Source organism: Orcinus orca, chromosome 18 (assembly GCF_937001465.1).
Source record: "Orcinus orca chromosome 18, mOrcOrc1.1, whole genome shotgun sequence".
NCBI classification, from domain to species: Eukaryota; Metazoa; Chordata; class Mammalia; order Artiodactyla; family Delphinidae; genus Orcinus; species Orcinus orca.
This window is the reverse complement of record NC_064576.1, coordinates 26,258,623-26,280,325: the sequence shown is the minus strand read 5'-3', so window position 1 is coordinate 26,280,325 and position 21,703 is coordinate 26,258,623. Positions and strand designations below refer to the sequence as shown.

General features: G+C 39.3%; 1 protein-coding gene and 1 long non-coding RNA gene across 14 annotated transcripts in view; one reads left to right on the top strand and one right to left on the bottom strand.

The window, feature by feature from the left end:
- Positions 1–15,579, bottom strand: part of RBM26 (RNA binding motif protein 26) — an 89,008-nt gene extending 73,429 nt beyond the window's left edge. For 5 of the 13 annotated variants that reach the window (XM_033400100.2, XM_049700963.1, XM_049700962.1 and 2 more), the window contains exon 1: positions 15,028–15,536. In XM_033400100.2, coding sequence (XP_033255991.1) covers positions 15,028–15,098 — 71 coding nt within the window. In that variant the 5' untranslated portion in view covers positions 15,099–15,536. Of the gene's footprint in view, positions 1–15,027 lie in introns of all 13 variants that reach the window. The other 8 variants (XM_049700968.1, XM_033400105.2, XM_033400101.2 and 5 more) reach the window with 4 other exon arrangements.
- A 69-nt stretch (positions 15,580–15,648) lies between these two features.
- Positions 15,649–21,231, top strand: LOC125961896 (uncharacterized). Its single transcript, XR_007472999.1, has 2 exons — positions 15,649–15,900; positions 20,953–21,231. It is a non-coding gene; the product is annotated as an uncharacterized LOC125961896 (long non-coding RNA).
- Positions 21,232–21,703: the final 472 nt, after the last annotated feature.

Below are 21,703 nucleotides of genomic sequence, written 5' to 3'. Positions count from 1 at the left end.
GCAACAAGAGAAGCCACTGCAATAAGAAGCCCTCACACCGCAGCGAAGAGTAGCCCCCACTCAATTAGAGGAAGCCCACCCCCAGCAACAAAGACCCAACACAGTCATAAATTAATTAATTAATTAAAAAAAAAACTTTAACACAATCCAATTTGAGAAAGTTCTTGAAAAACTTTCACAGCCTGGTAAGTACAAGTTTATAAAACAGTTTTCAAAATAAGATATATCTCTTTCACAGTCTGTTATTATAAAAAATTAAACGTTTTGAAAATGTAAAATAAGTACTTCAGCTATCATTAAAGAAAATATATAAAAATAACAAGAGTCACACTGATAATTTCTTTTTAAAATGCCCTAAAAAGGTTAAGTTATAGGTTTCAAAATACTTCTTGCACTTAAACTATATTAAAAAGAGCAACAAATGATCTGCTGAACTGCTATTAGTGCTTATATGCAGGACTTGACATCATTCAAATGTTTTTTATTTATAATAACTGACTTCAAGATTTGGGGTTTTTTTTTCCGTATCAACTTTTAAACTGCCAGTAAGCAGTGGAAAATTAATAAATGGAGAATATAGGCAAAGCAGTTGTTTTGTTGCTCCTTCCCTTTTCTTTTGTAGGGTAACCACCCAATTCTCTGTGAAGGCCTGGAATGCCTAAGAGGAGTTTTGCTCAGCCCTCCTGTTCTACTCTCAGACTTTGCTAGCTGAAAGCTGGGAGTGCCTTGGTAGATCTCTTCTACTTCTCCTTCCTTGCTTGCAGAACTACTCTTGTGTTTTTAGTTGGTAAGTGTTGAGTGGTTGTACACTTAGTTGTTTTATGATATTGTTCTATTGCCACTGTCCTCCAATGATTATGAAGAAATATTAGCGACCATTTAAGTCTTTGTTTTCCTGTATCTGTCTTTTTTTCTCCCTTTGGCTACTTTTAAGATTCTTTTTATTTGGTCAGCAGTTTGACTACAATATGCTTAAGGCTGTGTGTGTGTGTGTGTGTGTGTGTGTGTGTGTGTGTGTGTGTGTGTGTGTGTGTGTGTGTATTTTATCCTGTTTGGTTTTGCCAATTTGGATCTATGTTCTGATGTCTTTCATCAGTTTTGGAAAGTCCTTGGTCATTATGTCTTCCAACATTTTTTCTGCCTCATTTTTCTTTCCTTTTTCTAAGACTTCAGTAACTTGTATTTTAGATTACTTGATACTATCCTACAGATCTCAGATGTATCTTTTAAAATTACTTTTGTCCCTTTGTTTCCGGTTTGGATATTTTCTATTTTCCTACATTCAAGTTCACTGCTGTTTTTTTCCTCTATGGTGTCCAGTCTGTTGCAAAGCAGAATTCTTTATTTCTGTTACAGTTTTCATTTCTAGGTTTTTCCATTAAGCTCTTTTTAATAGCTTCCGTGTATTAGCTGAAGTTCCCCATATCTTTATGCATGCTGTCCACATGTTCAAATAAATTCTTTAGCATTTTTATCATAGTTATTTTAAAGTCCTTGACTAATAATTCTATTATTTGCGTCATCTCTGGGTATGTTTCCATTGACTATTTCTTCTCATGTGGATCTTATTTTCTTACTATTTTGTGTTCCTTGTTATTTGATCTTCTGTTGAACGTTTTGTGTAAAAGAACACTGAGGTGAATGGAGACTGAAGTAAATAAGATTTACCTTCAGTAAATGCCATGCCCTTTCGTCAGGCCACTAGAGTGGAGTCACTTGTTCTGTAATTGACATGGTTTGGGCTTTGTAAGAAGCTTTAGTTTGATTCAGTTCACCACTGGTTTCAAATGTTTTGAGGGCATGATCAGGATTTTCCCTTTCATAAAAACTGGAATCTCAGCATTAACAAGATTCTGGATACTTGCCTGTGCTTTACCTCCAGGCTCCAAGCTTTTGAAACTAAAAGAAAAATATAAAACCAATGACATAAAGAGGGAAAGGCCAGCAAACTAAATTCAAAGTAGGAAAAAAGGAAATAATAAAAATATAATATTGAAACAGAAAACAATCAACAAAGCTAATACTGTTCTTGGAAATGATGAATAAAATTGATAAACTTAGCAAAACTGGTCAATAAAAGAGTAATATTACCAACGTCAGGTATAATTTTTAAAAGGGGAGGGGGAGCATCACAATAGAGTCTAGTCATTATATGAATAGTAAGGCAACAACAGAAACAACTCTATGTCAATAAATCTGGCAACTTAAAAGGAAAATCCTTGAAAAACATAAATTACCAAAAGTGACACAAGAAGAAACAGAATACCTAAACAGACCTACACCTATTAAAGAAACTGATTTCGTAATAAAAAGTCCATTTCACAACAAAATCTTCAGTTTCAGATGGCTTCATCAGTGAAGTCTACCAAACATTTTAAAGAAAAAATAAAATGCAGATAGCCCTCATAAACAAAACCAAAACCTCTTAACAAAATATTAGCAAATCAAATCCGGTAATATGTATAAAAATGATAATACATCATGACCAAGCAGGGTTTATCTCCCGAATGCAAGGCTGGCTTAACATTTGAAAACCAATCCATGTAATACACGATATTAACAGAAAAAGAGAGAAAACCCCTATGATCATCTCAATAAATGTAGACAAAAGAATTTGACAAATTCAATACCTTTTCATGACAAAAACACTCTGCAAAGTAAGAATAAAAGAGAATTTCCTCAATCTGGTATTTAAAAGGCAGTTATAAAAAACATCTAGGGATTCCCTGCTGGCGCTGTGGTTGAGAGTCCACCTGCCAATGCAAGGGACACGGGTTCGTGCCCCGGTCCGGGAAGATCCCACATGCCGCGGAGCGGCTAGGCCCGTAAGCCATGCCCGCTAAGCCTGCGCGTCCGGAGCCTGTGCTCCGCAACGGAAGAGGCCACAACAGTGAGAGGCCTGCGTACCGCAAAAACAAACAAAAAAAAATCTAGCACTGAGGACTTCCCTGGTAGTCCAGTGGTAAAGAATCTGCCTTCCAATGCAGGGGACACAGGTTCGATCCCTGGTCGGGGAACTAAGACCCCACATGCTGCAGGGCAACTAAGCCCGCACACCACAACGACTGAGCTCGCACACCACAACTAAAGAGCCCATGCGCCCTGGAGCCCGCACAACACAACTAGAGAGAGAAAACCCGCAGGCCACAACTAGAGAGAAGCCTGCACGCCAAAACAAAAGATCCCGCATGCCTCAACAAAGATCCCGCGTGCTGCAACTAAGACCTGACACGGCCAAAAAAAACAATCTAGCACTAACATCAGTTAATACTGAAACATTAAGTCTCTCTCCCCTAAGACTGAGACAAAACAAGAATGTCCACTCTTACCACATTAATTTAACTTGTACTGTCTGTCGTTCCTAACCAGTTCAGTAAGAAATGAAGGCATAAAAAATCAGAAAGTAAAACTGTCATTAATCACAGATGACATGACTGGTAAAAGAAATTCCAAAGAATCTATAAAATAGCTACTATAACTAATAAGTGTACTTAGAAAGTTGCAGAATAAGGTCAATATGCAAAAATCAATCATATTTCTATAAATAACAAAGAAAATTGAAAAATTAAATTTTAAAATGATTTTATAAAACATCACATACCCAGCGAAAAAAAATCTAACAAAAGATTTACAAGGACTCCACACGGAGAGCTACAAAACATTGCCAGGAGAAATTAAGCTTGAATAAATGGAGAGATTACCACATTCATCAACTGGAAGACTAAATATTATGAAGATGTTCTTTCTTCTAAAATTGATCTCTACATTCAACACATCCCTATCAACAATCACACAGGCTTTCTTGCAGAAACTGAAAGGCTGATTCTCATCTTTATAGGGAAATGCCAAGAAGCCAGCATAACTCAATCTTTTAAAAGGACAAACTAGGAGGACTTATATAACCTGATTTTAAAACTTATTATAAAGGCAGTTGGCTTTAGACAGTGTGGTATAAGCATCATAATAAATAAATATCACTGGACGAAGACAGAGTCCAGAAATAGACTCATATATAGTTAATCATCAACCAACATGCCAAATATCATTGGACCAAGACAGAATCCAGAAATAGACTTATACATAACTTAATTATCAACCAACGTGCCAAGTCACCCAATGGGAAAAGGAATGTCTTTTTAGGAACCATTTCTGGAAAACTTAATATACTTATTAAAGAAAAAAAAGGAGCCATTTAGCCCTATCTCATTCCACATCCATTTTTTTTTGTTTGTTTGTTTTTCGTTTCTCGACTCCAAACAGCCTTGAGCCAGGGCAGCCAGTGCTTGTCTGGGAGTCCTTCTGAGTGCCTCTGAACGAAATGAGCTTTGGCAGCTGCTGGGGACTCAGGGAAGAGGCTGCTCCTGGCCAGGGTCAACCTGCCACAGGAATAGACTACTGGGCTGGCTCACCAAAACTGATACCAAACGCAAGTTCGTTTGCCTGAGAGACACACAGTTAGGCCAAACAAACCAAAATGTCGGAGTCTGGCACTGAGAAACGATTACTGCAGGGCCAAGTAAGAACAGGTGGCTTGTGCTCAAAAAACCCAAACTCCTCCATATGCATTTTTTTTAATTCATTTGAGATGAACAGACCTAAACATAAAACCAAGAGGCAGAAAATTTCTAGAACATAGAATATCTTTATGATGTTGGAGGAGATAAAGCCTTCTTAGACACAAAGGGCACTAACCATAAAAGAAAAATAAATTGGACTTAATAAAAATTAAAAATTTCTGCTCACGAAATGACATCATTATACAATAGTCCCCCCTTATCCATGGGGGAAATATGTTTCAAGACACCCACTGGGAGGGGGGGTGTGAAACCAGTGAAACCACAAATACACCCTATATACACTACATTTTTTCCCACACAGATATACCTATGATAAAGTTTAATATGTAAATTAGTCACAGTAAGAGATTAACAACAATAATAAAATAGAACAATTATAACAATATACTGGAATAAAAGTTATGTAAGTGTAGTCTCTCTCTCCTCCTTTCAAAATACTTTAGTACAAATTGAATGCCTTTTCCATCTTAAGCATTTATCACACACTGTTGCTGCAACTTTTTTGCAGTTTGAAGTGTGACAGCAAAACCAGAAAGAATTTTTTTCCTTCTTCACAATTTCACAGAAGATTCATTCTTACTGTAAATCTCAGTAACTTCAGTACTGAATTTTTTCTTTCCTTATCAAGTCGAGAATTTTCACCTTTTCGCTTAAAGGAAGCACTTTATGGCTTCTCTTTGGTATATCCACACTGCCAGCGTCACTGCTCTCGCGTGTTGTGGTCATTGTTAAGTAAAATAAGGGTTACTTGAGCACAAGCGCTGCAATACCATGAGAGCTGACCTGATAACCAGGACAGCTACTAAGTGACTAACAGGTGGGATATGCTGGACAAAGGATTAATTCACATCTCGGGCAGGACAGTGCAAGATTTCATCATGCTACTCAGAACAGCATGCAATTTAAAACTTATAAATTGTTTACTTCTGGAATTTTCCATTTAATATTTTCAAACAGCAGCTCATCACAGGTAACTGAAACCACAGAAAGCAAAAGCACAGGTAAGGGGGGACTACTGTATAAAAGTCACAGAGTGGGGAAAAAATCTGCAGTACATGTATTGTATATGAATAAAGAGCTCCTATAAGTCAACAATAAAAGACAGCCCAATTTTAAAAATAAGCAAGACTTAGATACTTTACAAAAGATATGACAGTCAATAAGCACATGGAAAGGTCCTCTATAGCATTAGTCATCAGGAAAATGCAAATTAAAACCATAAAGAGAACTAAACTGTCAGTCCAAAAAAGGAAAGATGCCATTTTATACTCACTCTAAAGGTTTAAAAACAAACAACAACAAAAAAAACCCTTGACAATACTAAATATTGCTGCGGATATGGAGCAACTGGAACTCTCATAAATCACAGGTAGCAACAATTAGGCAGTTTCTTATAATAGAAAACATACATCTATCTACCCTATGATCTAGCAAATATCCTCCTAGGTATTTACCCAAAAAAAATATTTCCACAAAGACTTGAATAAGAATATTCATAGCAGCCACATTCATAATGCCAAAGTTAGAAAGTAGATGCCTTTGTTGGAGAGGGAAAGAAAAACCCAGAAAGAGGCACAAGAGAATGTTCCAGAGAATGTTCTAGATCCTGTTTTATACGGTGATTACATAGGCATATATAACTGTCAAAACTTATGCAACTGAGCTTCCCTGGTGGTGCAGTGGTTGAGAATCTGCCTGCCAATGCAGGGGACACAGGTTCGAGCCCTGGTCTGGGAAGATGCCACATGCCGCGGAGCAACTAGGCCCGTGAGCCACAACTACTGAGCCTGCACGTCTGGAGCCTGTGCTCCCAACAAGAGAGGCCGCGATAGTGAGAGGCCCAAGCACTGCGATGAAGAGTGGCCCCTGCTTGCCGCAACTAGAGAAAGCCCTTGCACAGAAACGAAGACCCAACACAGCCAAAAATAAATAAAATTAATAAATAAATTAAAATTTTAAAAAATAAAAAAGAATCTGCCAAAAAAAACCTTATGCAACTAATGTTTATGTTAAGTATAAATTGACACATGATAGATATATACACCATAGTACTATTTTTTCAGTAAATCAATAAAGGCTGGTTAAATAAATTATGGTACACACGTTACATTAAAATGCCATGCAACCGTTAAAAAGGGGGCAAGTCTCTTATGTATTATATTGAATGACCTCCAAGTATGAAACCAGTTATATAAAAAAAGAGAAAAATATATATAAACATATTTGCTTGTACATAAGCAAAATATCGCAGTGAGAACCAATGAGTAACATATCTCCAACATACTCCATTGTTTCATATACACACAAAATACTAAATATAACCCTAAGTTAAAAATAAACTTTTACCTATTTCAGAACTTACAATCTGTAAACTGAAAAGGATTTTCCCACAGAAACAAGGTGGTAGGAGGGTAGTGAGTAAGTCTAGTAGGAAGCATTTACCATCCACTCGTTTCACTCATTCTCTATTCTCTGGGACTAAGGAAGCAGGAGGAAGAAAAAAAATTCCTAGAAGCCTACATTTAGCTCAAGTTTGAGTTATTCATTCTCAATATGTACACACCAAACACTGTAATATCTTATTTTCCATTTTGTTCATAATACTATCCCTATATCTTGATTTATGCATGTAAAATAATTCATTTGAAAAGAACTGTAAGCCAAAGAAAAGGAATTGCTAAAATAGACAGAAAATGCTAAATGCATTTTAACTACTCATCACTCAGATGGAAAACCCAACTAAGGTTGCAGCAGTAAAATGTGGTAATGAAGGTCATGAAAAATATTTTAGCCAATAATTAATTACAGAAAAACTCTTCTACCAGCTGTAAAATTCATCAGACTAGAATTACCATACATAATTTTTTGTGCAGCACCATGGAGGTGCGCAATCTAGCATACAGCAGCATTCACTAATACTTTAATGAGTAAATGTTAATACTCTTCAGTGTCCTTTCCCCCTTAAAAAAATCACTTAAGCTTTAGTAAATTTGAAACTGCTGAAAGGTAAAAATAAAGCAAAACAGGCCCTGAGATTAGTAAATCTTCAAATTGCTCACTTATCTGCTTCTCTGAAATAAAAGTTTTACACAAATGCCTCTTCTCTCTTAAGTCATGGGTGCACAAAATAGAAATTTCAACTAATGCATTTGAAACTCAGATGCACACCCCACACATGGCATTGTGCTGGGTGCTCACACAGAACAGGAGAACACTTAACCTTAAGATTTGGAGTTTATTTTCAAGGACCTTAGACTCTTAACAGTACCCTTAAAACAAGTAAGAATTAACTACTGAACAAGTTTGCAAGTGATGAGTACAAACTAGAGCTAGGAGAGGAGAGTCATGGAGGAGAGTCACTGCTTCCAACTGGATAGATGATAAATGGCTTTCTGGAAGAACTGGAATCACACTTGACCTTTGATTTCAACATATAAAAAAGAAACGGAGAAAGGCAGTACATGATAATGCACAACAAAGCTCTGGAATATAAGTGTCTTGTTTTTAATCCTGTCTCTATCATTTATAAGCTATGAATGAAGTGTATTACTTAATCTTCCTAAGAGTCAACTTCTTCATCCTTAAAATTGGTATAACAGAACCTAGCTCACATACAATGAATGCACAAGCGTTAGCAAATAGCACTCAATGAAGTAGAAGCACTTACCTTCTACTTAAAGTTGAGGGGAAAAGGACAGTATGACCAATGTGATAAAGAATCAGAATGTAAAGTTCAGTTTTGCTGAAATTAAGACTTACATAAAAAGTAGGAAGATATAAACTGGAAAGATAATTTGAAACAGACATTAGAGTCCTGAAAACCAAGTTAAAAAGTATGCAATTAATTACTTAGGAGTCCTGAAGATTTTGATCTAACAATAGGATATAAACAAGTTGGGCATCCAGGCCAGAAGAACTGGAAGAGAGAAAAAGACTGGAGATAGGGAGGTTTGTTAGGAAACAAACTGCAATGGTTTAGATAAGGAGTTAAGAGTCCCCTACTGAGCACTGTCATTAGTAAGAATTATTAAAAGAAAGAGACAGAACCCAATGACCAACTCGAATGGGAGAAAAGAAATGAAGGGAGGAGAAGCCAAAAAAATAAAACTTCAAGCCCAGATAATTTGGAGAAATGAAATGGAAATAAGTGAACTTTTTATTTTCAGAAACATACAATAGTTTGAAGTTCAGATGAGAGGATCAGGTACAGAGCTAGCAATCGGAGTTAAGAGCTTAAAACTTTGAAGTGGTTAAGCCTAAACATAATTGTGTGAAAAATAAATGCATACAGGTATGTGTTGGAAAAGCTCTAAAATTCAAATGCAAATGTGTATATGCAATATCCTGGGGAAAACAGTCTTTAATCAAACTTTCAAAGCATCTACAACACACACACAAAGTTTTTAAAAACCACAGGCACGTATTACAATGGAAACCATCCATAGGAATGAATGTGAATGAGGGAGCAGGAGTAGAATGATTAAGAAAAAAAAGTCTTGGGAACAGAACTAAGAATAATACAATTCAAAGGCAAGAAAAAGAACTTAAGGAGATAGGAATGATTTGAGAAGAGAACCAAAATATTATGGATCCAAGGCATGAGAAGTTTAAAAAAAAGAAAAAGGCAGCTATCAACACTGTCTAACGTTATATACAGAGGTCAAAGAATTAAAATTTATACAAAGTATTTACATTTAATAAACAAATTCATTGGTAACATTGAGGTAAGCAATTTTGGTTGAATACAAGTAGCAAGAAACTATATTACAGGCATTAAGAAGTAAATGGCTGGGGCAAATGAGTGAAAAATTAAAGGCTGACTACTGTTTCAAGATTTAACACTGACAGGAAAAGAAAGCTAGCAAAGTGACTAGAAGTATGATTTAACTTTTTGTTTTATTTTTTGCTATTGTTGCTAAGCTTTTCTTCCTTAAGGAATGGGAGACTGACTCTGTGCCCAAAGGAGTCTGTAGAAAAAAAAAGATCAAGGGAGGGAAACAGGTATAAAGTTCAGAAATAACAAGATCACCTTTCAGCTCTTCTTGTAAAACTGGAACAAAAATAAATTTTAATGTGGTAAGAAAGGTTTAATAACAAGCGTGGGTGAAGAGGAAAAGACTACAAAAACTCTAGGTTTCTTTCTTAAACTCTAAAGCACTGATAACCATGATGCTTTAGAACTTTGTTCCTTTACAATAGCAGCTACTACTCCAAAAATGTAATAGTAAAAAAGTGTATAGGGCTTCCCTGGTGGCGCAGTAGTCGAGAGTCTGCCTGCCGATGCAGGGGACACGCGTTCGTGCCCCGGTCCGGGAGGATCCCACATGCCGCGGAGCGGCTGCGCCCGTGAGCCACGGCCACTGAGCCTGCGCGCCCGGAGCCTGTGCTCCGCAACGGGAGAGGCCACAGCAGTGAGAGGCCCACGTACCGCAAAAAAAAAAAAAAAAAAAGTGTATATACACACACACAGAGTAATAGGAAACAATACATTGTATTGTGTTGTAGTAAATTAAGAACAAGGCTCCAGAGTCAAAAACTTGAGTTTAAATCACTGTTTAGTCACATGTAAAAGCTGTGACTCTGGGCAAGTATCTCAACTTCATGCTCTAGTGCCTCGGGGTCATCACTTGCAAAATGGAGGTACAGTATTTACCTCACAGAACTTGAAATACAAAACTTTAACAATGTGTTCAAATGTTAATGGTAGCAATAATAGTAATGTAACCTATTTGTGTTTAATCAATCCGGTATTTAAGAAAGGAGGGAAGGGCTAGGCTCTTTAAAATGTCTCATTTAATCCTTTCAACTACAGAAAGAAACAAGTATAATTCTCCCTATCACACCAACAAGGAAAAGGGAGGTTCATTTGCCTAGATTACTCAGTTAATAAGTGGCAGAGCTGAGATGTGAACACTGGTCTATGTGGACACAAAAATGTTTTCTTTCCACTACACAATGCTACCTCCACAGCACTACATAGTAGCAGGAGCACAAAACTAGGCGTTTTGTTCTTTACTACTAAACTCAACAAAATCTGGGCACATCATTAAGTCCATCTGTCTCTCAATTTTATTTTCTGAAAAATTAAGGGGTTTGATTAGATTTTGAGGTTTCCCCTAAACTAAAAATAATCCATGATTTTATTAAATCACCACATTCAGTGATGTGTAAACTCAGAAAAAGTTTTAAAATACAGCAGAAAACCTCTTCTGTTTAAAAAAACAAAAAAAACATCGAAAGAAGATAGCTTAATTCTTTTCCAGGACTGCACATTATGAAAAAGAAATCAATGTAAAAGGGAAGACCAACATCTAATTTTATTATTAGCATGCATGACTAAGCAAATGTTTGGGAGAACAAAAACATCAAGTATTTCAAGATGACAATTTTAACACCTATATTTTCAATAAATTATGAAAAAAACTCAGAATCTTGATATACCTACAGACCTTATAATCAAATAAAATACAGATTTACCAACTTTTATTTCATGTTGAAACTGCAACCAGGTTGACTTTTTTTTTTTCTTAATGTCCGTATGAAAACTTTCCTCCCCTAAAACCCTTCACTGGCTTCCCACTACCCTTCAGTGACATCCCAAATCCTTAAAATGACTCAAGAGTCTCGTGCGATCTGGCTCCTCTCTCTGGAGCTATCCACTGGCTCTTTTTTCAGTTTCTTTCAATTCCTCCAAGACACCTCTTTTTCCCTTTATTTTAGGGCCTTCATACCATCTGCCCTCTAAAACCTTGCTGTCACAGCTCTCCATTCCCATCCTTTTGCCCCAGCAAACTGCTCTTCATCCACCCCGGTTGAGATGAAATATTATCATGCCAGGAAAGCCTTTCTTGACCTCCCAGACATATATTTTGACAGCATTCTGGATTTATAACACTCACTAGTCTTATGGTTACTTGTTCACCATCGGTCTTCCGTGCTAAGCGGTAAACAATATGAAGATGGTCATTTCATGTCATGTTTCCTACTATTTCCCCAATATCTAACACAGTGCTTAGCACAGAGTAGATTAAGTGCTCAATAAATATGTGCTGAATTAATACATTTAAACTACGAGGCAAGTCCAAAACCATCAGATACTTTACTAGCACAAATAGCTAAAAAAGTTCTATACACGTTTCGAGTTGTGTCTTATCCTTTGTGCTTCATATGGTCCTGCCTCAAATAGGTGCTATATGGCAATTACGAAGTAAAGCAAAAAATTCTCTTTAGATAACAAATACATCTTCAAGTTTCACAAAACCAAGGTTAGAAACCATAGATCTTAAATAACTGTAATCAGCGTTAAAAGTCATCTAAAAGAATGCACCTGAGGGGCTTCCCTGGTGGCGCAGTGATTGAGAGTCTGCCTGCTAATGCAGGGGACACAGGTTCGAGCCCTGGTCTGGGAGGATCCCACATGCCGTGGAGCAACTGGGCCCGTGAGCCACAACTACTGAGCCTGCGTGTTCGGAGCCTGTGCTCCGCAACAAAAGAGGCCGCGATAGTGAGAGGCCCAAGCACTGTGATGAATAGTGGCCCCCACTTGCCGCAACTAGAGAAAGCCCTTGCACAGAAACGAAGACCCAACACAGCAAAAATAAATAAATTAACGTCAGATGCAGGCTTGTTAAAAAAAAAAAAAAAGTATTCACCTGAAATGCAATTAAAGGGACAGGAACTTGGATAAGGGCGCATTTTTACCACAGTAGTGTACATTATAAAAGGACCAATCCCAGCTCCTATCACTGTCTAGGTTCTACAAGTAGTGCTTTATTCCAGCAGTAATGACTGCACTGCTACAGTCATCTGAGTAGGCTATATGATACCCGAAGATGCTTTATTAAAACTCAAGAAAAATTACAAGCAAAGTAGCTATAATCTTCAATTAGTGAAAAAAAAAGGAAATGGTAATAAAGCTGATAAGTAATTTGAGAATTGAATGCTTAAAAAAGGGAATGCTAATTTTTTTTTTTTTTTTTTTTTTTTTGCGGTACGCGGGCCTCTCACTGTTGTGGCCTCTCCCACTGCGGAGCACAGGCTCCAGACGCGCAGGCTCAGCGGCCATGGCTTATGGGCCCAGCCGCTCCGCGGCATGTGGGATCTTCCCGGACCGGGGCACGACCCCGTGTCCCCTGCATCGGCAGGCGGACTCTCAACCACTGCGCCACCAGGGAAGCCCCGGGAATGCTATTTTAACTCAAAACATTCTTCTAAGTTTTCTGTTCACCGAACACTTATTGAGTGCTAATTACAAACCAGGCAGTGTTCAAAGATTTTCTTAACACATACTCATTATTTTCCCCATTTTAGACATGAGGAAGGAGGCACTGAGCTAAGTAACTTACCTAGTATCATACAGCTGGTTAAGTGGCAGAGGCAGAATTCAAAGGCAGCCATTCTGGCTCCAGGGTTCTCCCTCTCAACCACTATTACTACACTCCTGCCTACTCCCTCTCTCCAATCCACTTAAACAAGGCTTCTATCCATACCACCCTACTCCAGTGAAACTTTTCACTTAGTTCACCAATGACTTCTACCTTGACAAACCTAAGGGCCACTAATCTGCCTCCACCTTTTTCATCCATTATGCAGTATCACATCAAGTTGACAACCCTCCTCTTTTGTCATACATTTGTTTCATTAGTGACATGTATCCCAATTTTCTTCCTACCTCAGACCTGGACTCTCTTCGCTTCCCTATCTACACATTCTTCCTCAGAAACTTCCCAGTCTCACGGCTTTAAACACTATCTGCATGACTCCAAATATTTCTAGTCCTGGCCTGAGTTCTAGACTCATAACCAACTACTTATTTGACATCTCACTTAGGTATATAATACCTTACACTTAATGATCAAAACCAACCAACCTACTCTTCTCCGCTCAACCTGTTCTCTCCAACACGGATTCAGTTGCTTAGGCTAACTTCTTAGTTATCACCCTTGACTTCCCTTTCCCTTATCTCTCACACCCAATCGATCAGCAAGTTCTACCAGATCTATTCATTAAACATATTTAGTTCTGTCTCCACTATCACTCTAATGCAAACTATCTACAGCTCTGCCTACAACGTCCTTCAGAATGGTCTCCTTACTTCTCATCTTGACCCCTTAACCTCCACAAAGCAGGCAGAGTTAAAACAAAATCAAATCAATCCCTGCCTGCTTTAAATCATCTAATGTCTTCCCATTACAGTTTAAATTAAATCCTAGCTCTTGACCACAGCCTAGAAGATCCTACATGATTTGGCCCCTGCATACTTCTCAAACTTCACAACCTTCCATCCTCTCCCCCATCACAAGGTTCCCTGCAGCCACAACTGCCTGCTTTCTCTTCCCAGATCACACCGTGATCATTTCCACTACAGAGGCTTTGCACTCGCTGTTCCTTCTGTAAGGAGCATTCTCTCTCCAGACTTTTACACAGATAGTTCCTTCTGTTCCTTAGGTGTTGCTCAAATGTCACCTCCTCTGAGAGGCCTTCTAATCACTCTTTTACATGATTCTCTACTGTTACAATCATCATTACTCTTATTACCTGAAATTACCTTATTTACTTGTTTATTATGTCTTACTGATTTTGGAATTTAAAAACTTTAGCCCTGACCCTCCCACAGTACATAGAAGGAGCCTAATAAATTTATTAAATGAATGGATATTCCCCATTGTATTTTAAGCTGTTTATTGTAAATCAACCAATTTTGATAAAACACTTGGCCCATATTTTGCGTGTATTAAAAGATAAATCCTTAAAACACTCAATTCTTCCAATCTAATGCATTTCAGCACTCTGAACCCCCTCAAACACACACATGCACAGAGTCCACCTATAGAAACCTACTTAAAACTGCTAAATAGTCCATATGGATAGATTGCATTTTCTTCCTCCAAGCTAAGAAACGTGTAGGTGGGAAAGGGGAATTTTACTGGGCACCTTAGCACCTGTTACATCTTCAGTTAACAGAGGTGCTGATGAGCCAGACAGCACATGGGAGACATGGCCTTTCTTTCAGGGATTGTATGTAGGTAAAACGTGAGTGGCTGAGACAAGAACTGTTCTAATCCGTAATAAGGGCTATTCACCTCATTTAAAGAAACAAAAATAGTCTAGTGGACAGCGGATTATGCTCGGATTCACCAGAAGAAATTGATCTGGGGGCCCTGGGCAAATACGAGTTGTGTGTGTAGGTTGTTGGGGTCGGTCTACAAATAACGGGAAAACAAGAGGAAGAGACATTGGTTTAAGAACCAACTCAGCGATAAGGTAAAGGTCAGCTCAGGCTCCCAGGCGTATTCTGAACCTGGGAACGAGGGTGGTAGAGGACGAGAAAACACAGAGCCCTGGGACCTGCGTTCACCGCTTCGGCCTCCACGGAAGGCACTTGAGGCAACCGTGAGGCCACCTATCTCCCACTTCCACCCCTGCAAGGAAATAGCCCCCGGATACTCACATGGGCTCGAGAGTCTTGCTGAGCCAGGACTTGAGGGCCTCGAAGTTTTCAATGATCATTTTAGAAACCATCCACAGCGGCCCAGAGGCCCGTCACACTAGTCCGCCCGCCCAGGTCGCGGTCGCTACAGCCGCCGCTGCCCCCGCCCCCTCCTCCGCGCGCCGCCCGCGTGGGCCGCGGTGGGAGGCGCCGGTGGCAGGCTCCCGCGAGCCCCGATGGGCCAACAGCTCCGGGGGGACGGCCGCAGGCCGCGAGTCCACGGGGTGCCAGGAACTTCCCCTCCCCGGACCCCGGCCCCGGCTGAGGCAGCGACTGTTTGCCCGGGCCCTCCCCCTTCTCTCCACCCCAGCGAATCTTCCTGGACCAGAGCGCGACACGCTCCTAGACCCGGGCTTTCTCTCAGCTTTGAGACCAGGTGCTGGCTGGCAACGCAGAAGAGGCAAAAGTGAAGAAAGCGAAGACGAAGGGCAGCTGAATGGGAACGGTTCGGGGGGTCTTCCCGGCTCCCAGCACCCCCAAGAAGATGGCTGCCGATAAATCTCGCGAGAATTGTTGAAGTGTCGCGGTGACTCCCGGAGCCTGCTGGGAAGAGACGTAAGATCAGCGGAGAGCGCGCTAGGCAAGTTCGGCGAGTTTTGCGTCTTTGCGTGGTTTGTGGGCCCTTTGCTTTTTCACGCCTTGATTCTCTTAAGAAATAAAGGCTTTATTTTTTTTTGCAAGGAGGGAAAGGCCGCTGATTTCAGAATCAGCGGGAACCCCAGCCCGTCCTCTGTAACTGACGGCGTGGCGCATCGGCTGGAACGACCGACGGGAGCGCTCCTCTGAGAGCGTCCACTCGGATGTGGCGGGATGCAGGCGACCTGGGGATTACAGGTGTGCTGCGCTGTGCTGCCTCCTCCGTTTACCTCAGGGTCCTGCAGTACTATATTCTGCATGTGCTGTGGACAAGATTGGGAAGAACGGGCTGGTCTAATATAACGCACTGAGACTGCCAGAGGCTTAGTTAAGTCTTGTCCAGAATTACTCGACTTCATGCATGGGCAGAGCACTAATGACCTAGGGATTCCTTCAACCCTTGACAGTTCTGAAATAGTTTCCAAACATCTGAAACTTTCGGACTTTTCCCCAGCCAGAAAGGAGATGAGTGTTTGTGGTTTTGGGGGGGGGTTTTGTGTTTTTTAGTGTTAGTGTTTTTAATTCCCTCCGTTTAGAGCCGATTCAGCCCCAGATAGGGAAATTACATAATATCAAAAGAGAGCCTTCATATCAGCATCCTAAATAAAGTAACTTCCTTTCTCCTGGGTGGTCAAATAAGTTTGATTCCTGCCTCAGTTGTTCTATTTGCTATTATTTACTTCCATTAAGGTACTAGGTGGAATTTTACAAAAAGTCTAGTGCCTGTTAACTGTAATGAAAATAATTCACAAAATAGACATTTAAAGTAGAACAATAAAAAGCTTTTTATGGCAGACACAGTGGTAGACTAAATTGTTAAGAACTCTGAGTTTATAATTTGCTAGAGTGAAGTGTCCTTAAGCACTAAGTGGAAAAGATTTGATAAAGTCAGAAAAGCTTGACATTTGTTTTAAAATATAGCATATAAAGTAGTATGCAAATTAGAAGGCTGCTACTGATTAACCAGGTGTTAATTAACAAGTGATTTAGTTAAGTGAAATAAGCTGGATGCAAAAGGACAGCTATTCTGTGTTTCCACTTACGTGAGGTACCTAGAGTGGCCAAACCCCTAGAGACAGAAAAATAGAATTTTTATCAACTTGTTATCACTTAGTTGCCAGGGGCAAGAGGGGTAGGGGAGAATGGGGAGCTATTTTTTAATGAGTAAAGAATTTCAGTTTGGGATGATGAGAAAGTTCTAGAGATAGGCGGTGTTGATGGTTGCACAATAATGTGAGTGTTGTGAACTGTACACTTAAAAATGGTTAAAGTGAGGGCTTCCCTGGTGGCTCAGTGGTTGAGAGTCCGCCTGCCGATGCAGGGGACACGGGTTTGTGCCCCAGTCTGGGAAGATCCCACATGCCGCGGAGCGGCTGGGCCCATGAGCCATGGCCGCTGGGCCTGCGCGTCCGGAGCCTCTGCTCCGCAACAGGAGAGGCCGCAACAGTGAGAGGCCCGTGTACCGCAAAAAAAAAAAAAAAAAAAGGTTAAAATGGTAAATTTTTGTATATTTTGCCACAATAAAAAAATGATTTATAAATTTAATATTGCTAGGGAAAATGTAAAATCCTAATTGTTTAGCCTGCCTGTTTAATAGCCTTGCCGCGGACTGACTCCACCAGTTTTCAACCTCATCACCAACTGTTGGGTAACTCTGGCTCTGCACTCCAGCTAATCATCATTCTTCTGTTAAATGCTATATAATCCACGGAAACAGATTTGCTCACCTTTCCCTCCTCCAAACATTTATTCACATCATTTCCACAGGGAATGCTTCCACTTACTTCTTTCTCTGCCTATTCAAACCTTGCCCATCCTTCTCTCTCAGTACCACTACTACTGTATTTTTGAATCCTTCCTTATTTTTCCTAAACAATAGTAACAGGCTTTTAATTTCTCTGCCTCTTAGCTGCTTTCTTATCAGTTCATCTTCAGTTGCCTTCATCATCATTGCCTTTAATAGCAGTTATTGTAAAATTTGGATCTAATCATGTTAGTTCCCTGCTTAAAATCTTCATCAACTTCCACGTTGTCTTCAGGATAAAAAATCTACATTCTTTAACATCTATAAAGGACCTTTTAAAATCAAACTCTTCCTATATGCCTTAGAAACTTCTTTCACTGCCTTTCAGCCTTCGCTTCAGCCACCCTGAACTATTTCATGCTCCTTGAAAGAGGTGTGTTCTCTCACTAAACTGATCCATTGCAAAATGTGTTTCCCTCCCTTACACTTGAATCCTACCCGTCCATTAAATTCAGTGCATACAGCATCACCTTTAGAAAACCATCCTTGACTTCCCTGCTCTAAAGCAGGAGTCCCTCTGAGGTTTTATGACATCAGCTTGTGCTTACATCTATTGTAACACTCATTGCTTTATTTTTGCAATTATCTGATTATCTGTTCATTAGTAGACTATGGTTTTGAATCTCCTGTTCCATGCACAGCCCCTGATATATACAGTCATTTCTCAATTTTTTGAATGATCAAATGAAGCCCTGCCACTTCCAGGAAATCTTCCCTGAACAATGTAGCTGATAGCAATCTCTTCCACCTCTAAATCCTTAGTTACAGTGCTTGTTATCACTCCACGACTAGTCATCAGTGCTTCCTAGCATGATTCTCTTTCTTAACTATTATCATTTATCCCTTATCACTTCAGTGCTTCATCTTCTTTGGCTTTGTCTTCAGAGGTGATAATTAGCTAATGTGATAAGCAGTGCAACTAAGAAAAGACTAAAACAACCCCCATAGATTACTTTATGTATTCAGTAACAAACATTTCAGAATGTCCATTATTAGGTTACCTCCTTAACATTTTCTAACATACCATGTTCCTTCAAAGCCCTGTGACTTTGTTAGCGCTGTTCCTTTTGCCTGGAATGACTTTCCTTATAGCTCAAATACCAGATGCCCTAGGCAAAGGTTGTTGCCTCTTGGTTCTTACCTGTAGAATAGGAGTTAAAACGTCTTATTTAGTTTTTCATCTGTCTGTCTAACTAGATTATGAGCTCTTTAAGGACTAGGACTCAAGTTGATTCCTGTTTGTTCTTTCTGCACGTAGCACAGTGTGTGGAACTCAGAAATGTTTGTTGAAGGGTATAAGAAGGAAGTAGAGGCAGGGGAAATATTTTCGATAGGCAAGTCATAATGATATACCTCCCAGTAGGCCTCCATCTCCTTATAGTTTACTTAGCTGCCCTGATCCTAGGAATATTCTCTAGAGTATACTTAACTCCTCCTTAGGTTCTTACAGTTCTCTCACCTAGCTGGTGGAGACAGTCTTATTACTCTCAGTGGTGCTTTGGGGGTCTTGATTAAACACTTAGCCTGTATTTCAACATCACAAACATATTCTATATTTTTTCTTCTATTGTATAGTCAGTACTCTGTCCCGAGAATCACGTTTAGGTCTTTATTCTCTCTGGAATACATGCCTTTATTTGGTGTAAGGTGGGGATCTAGCCTATTTTTTCTCCAAACAGCAAGCCAATTCTTCTCTATAATTCTACTGAACAGTCTCTCCCTTCCCCATTGATTTTCAATGCCACCTTTATCATATATTCATATTTCCATTTATGTATGGCTCTGGTTCTGACCTCTTTTTCAGTTGGTCTCTTTGTCCATGATGACGCCAGTACCATGTTGTTTTTATTAACCATTGTCTTATAGACTGTCTTAATATGTAATAGTGAAAAATCCCTCCCCTTTGCTCTTGTCTTTCAAATTTGACTTAGCTAACTGTGAACCCTTGGTCTACTGAATACTTCCTAGAACAAGATTGTTGAGCTTAGCAAAAAAAAAAAAGGATCCTTTATTGAATTTATAGATTAATTTGGGTTGAATTGGCATCCTGTGTCGCAGTCACAGGTACTTTGCTCAGATCTACTTTCGAGAAAGGACTCACTGCCGAAGGCATGTAGTTAGCTGACAGCCTTCAGTCATTAACTTCTTCTGGGTTCACCTCAGCTTCCAAGCTGAAGTTACACTATTTTCAGGGCTACCCCTCTCTCCCATGCCCATCCTCAACTAAAGATTGAGTAAGGCATAGTATAAGGACCTAATGTCAACATTAGGATGACAGAGGCTTTTTCAGGCCTGCATGGCAGTCTGATGGCTCCCCCTGCCTAATCCTACTTTCTCCCTTTCTCTTTCACAAATGCTATCCTCCAGTAAACCTTTTGTACTTCTAACTCCACCTCAACATCTACGTCCTAGAGAACCTAACCTATGACACAAGTCATCTGATTCATTCTATTTTTATAAATATTTTTTAAATTATAGTTAATAAAATCTAACCATCCCTTCTGGCCCAATTACTTCTTTGAAACCATCCTTAGCCACCTTCATTTAATATGATGTCTCTCAGGACATACATTCTAACAAACCTTTGACTTTCTATGGCCATCATTGATTTAGCCCCTATCGTTTTATTTTTTAATGCACATATACTTTATCCCCTGTGGCCTCTTTAGTACCTTGTTTCATCAGTTACTTCCTTTTCTCATGTTTGCAACTCTTGTACTCTGTTGGGTCTTTCCAATTCATCACTCAACGAATGTTTACTGAAGGTCGGCTCTGTTTCAGATATACTACTACTTGCTGAGAATACAGTATGGACAAACAAGGCATGGTATCTGCCTTATGGAGCTTATAGCCTAATTTAGAAAGGGAGACATTTAACGGAAAATCATATAGGAAAATTTTTTTTAATTTTTGTAATTAAATTTTAATACAAATTATATTAGGTATTATGAAAGAAAATAGAGAGAAATATGAACCATGATAACAATTTAGACTGGAAAGACTCAAGCATGGCTTCTCTTAGAATATAGTGTTTAAATGGTTAAGAAAGGGAGTAATGAGTAGAAGTTAGCCATGTGAAACAAAATAGAGACAGGAATATTCAAGGCAGACATAATAGCTTGTGGGGTGTTCCAGAGGTAAGGAAGAGCTAGGCTCTTAAAGAAAGCCAGAGAGGTAGGAGGGTATCAAGTTAGGGGGAAACATGGCTGTAGGTCAAATTAGGTAAACAAGAGCCACATTAAGATTTTTGAACTAGATTTTATTTAAAATATGATACACAACCATTGAAAAGTTTTTCAGTATGACAGGATGAATTGAAAACATGAACATATGTACATACTTCTTTTAAAAGAAAAAGCTTAATTAAATTTGGGAATTTTAAAATAAAAACAGAAGGGAGGCAAATCACTTTTAACATAATAATGCCAGGATTTTTATTTCGCTAGAAGTGAATCAAGAGCTGGACTTCCCTGGTGGCGCAGTGGTTAAGAATCCGCCCGCCAATGCAGGGGACATGGATTCGAGCCCTGGTCCGGGAAGATCCGACATGCCCCAGAGCGATTAAGCCCGTGCACTACAACTACTGAGGCTGCGCTCTAGAGCCCGTGAGCCACAAGGAGAAGCATGCACACTGCAACGGAGAGTAGCCCCCGCTTGCCGCAGCTAGAGAAAGCCTGCACGCAGCAAAGAAGACCCAAAGCAGCCAAAAATAAATAAATTTATTTTTTAAAAAAAGTGAATCAAGAGCATGTTAATAAAGGAAATACAGTTTTCTCATCTGAGACTAGGCACTGATGACTTGGAAAGAAAAATAATGCTTGCTGTGGTAAGGTATATCTTTAGGTAATTTAAGAGGAAACACTTCAGCAATTGCTGATAGTGTAAATTGGGATCAGAGGACATTCTATCATTTCCCCCTTAATAAGTTCAGAGCACTTCTAGTAAAAAAAGAGTTTGTGGGACAATCACCAGTTCTTCAGTGGGCACTCCATTTATACCTATAATTGCTTATAACGACTCCTATAGCAGTACTTTTATAGAAGGGACCCAAAACAGTACAGAGAAAGAAGACTAGGAGTTGTGCTATTAATACCCTGAGCTCTTTATTTTATTCCACGTAAGGAGAGGAAAATTACTAAACAAACCAAAAAAAAATGCTGTGCAATAAAAATATAGTGTGAACCACATATGTAATTT